The 7,147-nt window shown below is 34.9% G+C and overlaps 1 protein-coding gene across 1 annotated transcript in view; it reads left to right on the top strand.

The window, feature by feature from the left end:
- The first annotated feature begins 6,785 nt into the window (after positions 1-6,785).
- Positions 6,786-7,147, top strand: part of polrmt (polymerase (RNA) mitochondrial (DNA directed)) — a 79,903-nt gene continuing 79,541 nt past the window's right edge. Inside the window, exon 1 of the mRNA XM_056447698.1 lies at positions 6,786-6,977. Coding sequence (XP_056303673.1) covers positions 6,836-6,977 — 142 coding nt within the window. The 5' untranslated portion in view covers positions 6,786-6,835. The remainder of the gene's footprint in view (positions 6,978-7,147) is intronic.

The following is a 7,147-nucleotide window of genomic DNA, read 5'->3' as shown; positions in this document are numbered from 1 at the left end:
TTGCTGTCTGCTCTTTGGTGGGGTCGCTCAGTCCTTTCCTGCATTTTATTCAGGGCAGGGCTTGCATCTGGGGAACTTAAAAGCAGATGGGTGGGGTCTGTATTATTCATAATCACTTTAAGTGAATGTCACTCTCAATAGTGTTTACCTTTTACCACACTGTCATTCATGTTCCTTTAGGGAACTGATCATTGTCAGATGTGCCATATCATTTTACCTCCCATTCTGAACCAAATTGTTGCCATCACATGTGAAATCCTGCTATGTCTGTGGAGGTTAATTATCAGGTAAACGACAAGCGATACATATATTATATATTAAGTAAAGAACTGAATTTATTTTTTCCAAACAAAAAAAAAACAAGATTAATAAGTTTGTGCAGCAATGATGATGTCTCCTTCACCTGTAACTTCACCGATGAATATTTGCGTCGGCTTATGAACATGTGAATATGACTTTGAAATTGTATTCATGAACAGCTGGGAGCCTAAAAGTGCTATATTTTCTGAAAGGTCACCAAATCAAATATTTACAACATCCTTTATCTGTACTCAAGCACATCTGTCTAAGTGTACCTCTGCTCTAAAAAACTAACATCCTTTTCAAACACTCCTGGTTTCAATGAACTGTGCAGCCCACGGGCAGAGGGTGAAAATGATCTTAAAGAGTCTGCTTTAATGGGAAGAGTCAGTCACTTCACACTTTGTTGCTAGTTAACTAACAAATCACTGAAGCTTTAGGACTTATACTCAGCCTATAAATGCATAAGGAGACAGCAGTCTGCAGTCTTTTTCAGCTCCCCGCAGTCATTCCAGTCTGCTTGGGCATATCAGCATTTTGGTTTTATGCTACTGTACTTCAAAGCTTAGTCTTTTTTCCTCATAGCTACATCTTAGTCCTTCACCCCCCATTAAACCCAACTCAAGTGGACCCCTACCTTTATTTTCTCTCCTCCCCGTCAACTTTATGCTTCTCACAAAAACGGATGGTACAGAAAAGTGCTCATCACTCTCATGCTGTGTGCCTCTACAGCTGGATACAGTCTGAGAAAAAGTTGTAAAAGTGGATGCAGTTCTAATTAACAGTGCTTTCTAAGGCAAAAATCTCTGTTGTATAAATGAGGTTAGGGATTTGAACAAATAGTTAACTGTAAGTATTACAGTTATTATAACTTAAAGAGTACATCCTGTTCTGTTAATGTTACAGGTATAAATATTGGCCAAAAATGATGGGTTTTTCATCAAAGACACACTATTATTTTGGACTTTTCCTGGCCAACACGTTGAAGGGTCTTTTGGAACTTAAGTGCAAAACTGGCCACTTCAAAAGATCTTTCGGAAATGAAGGATTTTGAAGTGTAAATGTGATGTGATGAAGCTTTTCACTTCCATGATATTTTGCACATATTTAATTTGTGATGCAGATGATGCAAAATGACACAGAAGTAAAAAAAAAAAAAAGTTTGTTGCTGGGTTTTCATCCCTATTCATCCCTTTGAAGTTCTCAATCTAGACTTATAACAAGCAATGGGCAGTTTGACTTTAACCACCTTCAAAATACCCAAAACACCCTGGCAACCACAAATAAACACCCTAAATACTAATTTAAACACATTTAAAAACTTTTAACAACTTCCAGCAACCTAATATTTTGGCAGAAAATTGTGCACAGGAGAGTAGGAGAGGAGTATTAACTTCAATACTTATGTATTCTTCCCTTTTGATGTCTTGATGTCTTATTTACATTACAGCATCAGCATTTTTATTTGCCTAAAGACCCCAGAAGTCCATAATATTAGCTTCTGCTTACATGGAAAAGGATGTCAATTAAATTTTTTTTAAAAACATGTAAGATGATTCACTTAGAAGTTCAAGAACAAACGTCTTTCCCCCATCTAACGTCAGATGTGATGATAAACTTGCTCAGTCTAATTTGTGGATGATAGTACTACTGCTAAACACATGTCAGCAACACAGCTCTTTTATTCATGCCACAGTTGCACAACTGTCATCATCTAAACCTTTCAGTAAATCTTAAACCACCTACAGAATGAATGCCAGTGTGTCTGGTGTATTTGCCTGATGACTCGGTGATCATAAAAGATTTCTGTCAAAGACAGACAGTTTCAGAAAAACTATTGATTTAATGTACTGCAAAATAATCAAACAAAAGAAAAAAAAAACATATGAAACCTAATTTTGATTGACATGACCTCACAGAAAAGGCAACAATCTCTAATTCCACACATCGTTGGCTATCAGTAGGCCTCTGCTTAGCTCCCATGATGCCATGCAATGCTGGTTGCGCCCTGAGCTGAGAAAATCTGTGCGGCCATGTGGGATGTTCACTGGCGAAAGGAACCTAATCTTTCCCAGCAGGGCTCCCATCAACTCTGGAAGTGTATGAATGGAGATAATATCTCAGTAATGAGGCCTGTTTTGTACCATCAAAGTCCTCCAAAAGGGCCTGAAACCTGACCTCCTTCTTTGCGCTGACGATCTCCCCCTAATAGCACCCATTATTAATTGTTTTCTCTCTCCTGCTAACATACGGACTCTCTTCCAGTCTCCCTCCATTACCCATCTCCACCCCCCAGTGTGATTTCAGTCTCCCAGTTTTGCTTCGAACTATTCAAGCTGAAATTAAACCAATGATAATGGTATCAGCATGGAAAGTTATTCACTATTTATTACACTGTAAAGATGTCTATAAATGATCAGTTATCCATATTTTGTAATTCATGGTTATTTACATTTATTTATTCTTTTGACTTGCAAAATGGGACCTTGATATTTCCTCCAACTATGATGTTGTAAAGTTTGAAAAAGTGACATTTTTTGACATTTTAATTAGTTTAAAGTGATAGATTGTCTGGGTTGGTATTGTACAGTACAAACTGTTTTAACAGTTTTTTTTCTGTTGCCTTCAGGACATAATTGTATGTCTTATATATTCATATATATATATGAATTAGTAGCCCCGCTGTTTATTTTTTCCCCAATTTCTGTTTTACGAAGAAAAGATTTTTTCAACATTTCTAAACATAATAGTTTTAATAACTCATTTCTAATAACTGATTTATTTTATCTTTGCCATGAAGACAGTACATAAAATTTTACTAGATTTTTTCAAGACACTTCGATACAGCTTAAAGTGACATTTAAAGGCTTCACTAGATTAATTAGGTTAACAGGTTAGGTTTAGGCAGGTCAGGGTAATTAGGCAAGGTATTGTATAATGATGATTTGTTCTGTAGACAATCAAAAAAAAAAGCTTAAAAATGTTTTTAAAAAATTAAAAAACAGCTTTTATTCTTGCCGAGATAAAACAAATAAGACTTTCTCCAGAAGAAAAAAATATTATCAGACATACTATGAAAATTTCCTTACTTTGTTAAACATCCTTTGGGAAATATTTAAAAAAGAAAAAAAAAAAATTAAAAGGGGGGCAAATAATTCTGACTTCAACTATATATACCAGATAACTGTTAATTGTTAACAAATTGTTTTGTGTGTGTGTGTGTGTGTGCAACACACAGTATGTGAATATGACAAATTAAGCATATAAACCTAAACAGGTCAGTACTGAAAGTTGAGGTTGGTGGCATGGTTTATTAATTAAAATAAACAATTATAATTAAAGAAAAAAGAAATGAAAAAATTAAAAGAGCGAGAAAAGGGAAAATATATTGAACTGGCTCGAGGGGGGGGGGGGGGGTGACAAGATGAGCAACAATTCATTCTACAGTAACTGGTTCAAATTTCAAGGATTTAATATGCTCCAAAAAAAGCAACCAAATGGTAGAAAATCTGATTACTGAATCTCAAAAACTATATTTAATTTTTTCTAATTTAACAACAAATAAGGCGTCTTTAATCCACTGAGTATGGGATAGAGGTTGAGGAGACTTTCACTGCAGTAAAATACACCGCCTAGCTGATAATGACAGAAAAGCTATTAATTCAGAAAAATAAAATAGTACTTACAGTCAGGGGGTAGAACTCCAAACAGGCCAATTAACAGAGGATAAATTTTAATAGATGTACTTGCTGAAAATGAATAAAAACAGACTCCCAAAAAGAAAACAAAGCTGGACAGGTCCAACACATGTGAGCTAGGTTTGCAGGTTCAGCATTACATTTGTTGCAGTTTGGATCAATAGCAGGGTACAGTTTACAGTTAGACCAGAGAACACTGTGGACAACTTTGCACTGCAGAATCCCATGACGAGCACATACATAACGGATAGTTTTGCATATTTTTTATTTAATATTTGTTGGACTAGTCATGCATATTTAATTTTGCCATTCACTTTATTTGCTTATTTTGTAATAATGATATTGTGATGAATCATGCTGTCAGTTATGCAATAAACTGTCTCATGTCAAACACAGACTACATGCTAGATTCCTCCGACGCAGGTGGTCAAGATAACCAGAGTGCCATACTGTGCGGCCGCCTGCATAAACATCCGTTTCTAATTCAGGATCTGTCTTGAATCTACAACAAGCCTATTTGCATTTCCGGCTTCGTGACCATTGTCCATTGTAACTGAAATCAGTGATAAGTGAGTAGACAATCTGATCAACAGCTCCTGACAGCCTTCATCCTCTCAGGATAGTGGACAGAGATCTAAAAAAATGATAGCATGGACTGTTACCTTTTAAAGAAAAAAAAAAAAAGATTGTGGATAGGATTGGTGGACATTGATAGTTTGGTCATAATCAAAGAGATAGGCAACTCACAGATGTGAATACTTGAACAAATATGCCCTCAAATGCCTTAAGGATATTATTTTAAATTCTTTTATTCATATTGACTCTGGATTCTATTAGTATCGACAGGTGTGGAGAGATTTTCCTAAAAGTGTTGCATGATGGTATGCTAACCCCCTCAATGTGGTTGTAAAATACACCATGCATTGGTATGTGTAGAGGCCTAAAAATAGACTAAATTCTTAAGTGTTTTTTTTTCTCTGTATATGTATCATTGGTCAATCAAGTAGAACATATTGAAAGCAGCTCATATTTTCAAAAACAATGTCTTTATAAATGTGCGCAAAGGAGTCTGAATATCAGTGTACCAAAGAATGGCAGGTTTGTCCTGGTTGGAGGTATTATCAGGTTCTTGATGACTCTCTTTTCTTATTTGTTGACAGCCAGTCACTCAATAATGACTGTCACACCAGAGCTTGAAACATCAAATGGACCCATAATAAAGGTAATCCTGTGAACCGTATAGTGACAGATAATGTCTGATCTCCACCTACAAGGTTTGCACAACTTGCTGGAAAGACTGTCATCTTATGTTTGTTGATACTTAAATAAACATTACTGTCAGTAGTTATGTTCATTTTTATAATCGAATACATTTAGTTTAGTTATGGTTACACGGTGAAGGTTGCTGGTTTGAGTCCCGGCTAGGCCAGTTGGCATTTCTGAATGAAGTTTGCATGTTTTCCCCGTGTTCGCGTGGATTTTCTCCGGGTGCTCCAGTTTTCCCCACAGTCCAAAGACATGCGCTATATAGGTGAATTGAATTGAATAAACTAAAATGGCCGTAGTGTGTGTGTGAATGAGACTGTATGGATGTTTCGCAGTGATGAGGCATCCACTGTGTAAAACATATGCTGGATAGTTTGGTAGTTCATGGCGTGGTACCCCTGATGAATAAAGGTACTAAGCTGAAGGAAAATGAATGAATGATGTTCATTTTTATAATTTAATCAATTTAAATTAGTTATTAAAGTTAATAATGTATTATTACTCGTGGTTTAATTCATAACGTTATCTACTGAATACATACATTATGGAAAGGATTACTTTTTTATTTGAGCCCAAAATGTTATGTAATGTGCTAACTCGTTGCCTATTTTCAATTTTAATCTCACATATGTAAAAGTTTAATTTTAAACAAATACATAATACCATTAACAACCAGATAAACATCTTAGAAGGACATTTTCACTTTTAAAATAGTCTACCAATGATTTAGCTATGGTTTTCACTACAATTTGAGACAAAAAACATGGTTATTTTAAACCATGGTAACCTCAAATTTACCATAATTTTGCTGCACTAATAATTTTACATAATTTACTACACTGTAATAAAATCTCTTTTTTTAGATACAATTTTTGATTAACCACACAAGAAACATCATACTTGCTATAAATGTCAACTTTAAAGTATACTAGTCTATAGAAAAAACGTCTTAAACATCACCTTACAAAATGTGACATTTATTTTGTGTGGTTTGCGCGGCAAACACGTGATCGGTTAATATTGCTTGGCAAAGTTCGCCATCTACTGTATAGTTTCTAACAAACACAGGCATTTAAATATAATGCAGCCATTTCACACGAAAATCGATCTTAATATACTCTCTAATTTACTTATTGAACACGATTTAATAAAATATGTCCCTAAATGGTATTCCCCAAAGTTAAATCGAGAAATACTCGTTAGTTAAATAGACGTTTTCTAAATATAATGGTCTAATTTGAAGAATACTATTTAACAAGTGACTGATTAACAAGTGAGTTATAGAGTTTAATAATATTTATCAAATATATTTAATAATATATGAGAACGTATTTCATTTCCCATCGCGTTAAAACATGAGTATTAAAATAAATGTATTTACATGTCGCTGAATTTCAACTTACATGAGATACAGTACCAGCAGGTGTTTATCCAACTCAAAATGAAAGTTCGATGTGCTCGTCGTTCTTGAAGGTCTGAGCTTGTTGTATCGTCTATGAACTAGTCAGGTCTAAACAAAATGGCTGCCTTCAGCACAGGATAACGCGGTGTTCCAAAACTATCATGACAACATGTCACTCTTGAGATTGTGTGCATATTCAGCGGCATTAACGCGCAGTTTTGCAGCTGATGGGAGTCTTCGTAGTTTTCTAAAAACCGATTGTTGTCGCATGTGTCTTAGAATACGGACTAACGAAGAGAGGCAAATACAAGGTAACGTTAATGAGAAAACAGTCTAATTATCATGCTGTCATCTGTCTTGTATTTCAAATCCGCTTTACCTTAATATTTATTTTTATTACTTATTTTTTTGTTGTCATTTATTTTATATCGAGTGTACTTTACGTACACGTTGCGTTTTTCAAACTTTGTCTGTTTAACCT

Source organism: Danio aesculapii, chromosome 22 (assembly GCF_903798145.1).
Source record: "Danio aesculapii chromosome 22, fDanAes4.1, whole genome shotgun sequence".
Lineage (NCBI taxonomy): Eukaryota > Metazoa > Chordata > Actinopteri > Cypriniformes > Danionidae > Danio > Danio aesculapii.
This window is presented reverse-complemented; position numbering and strand designations above follow the sequence as displayed.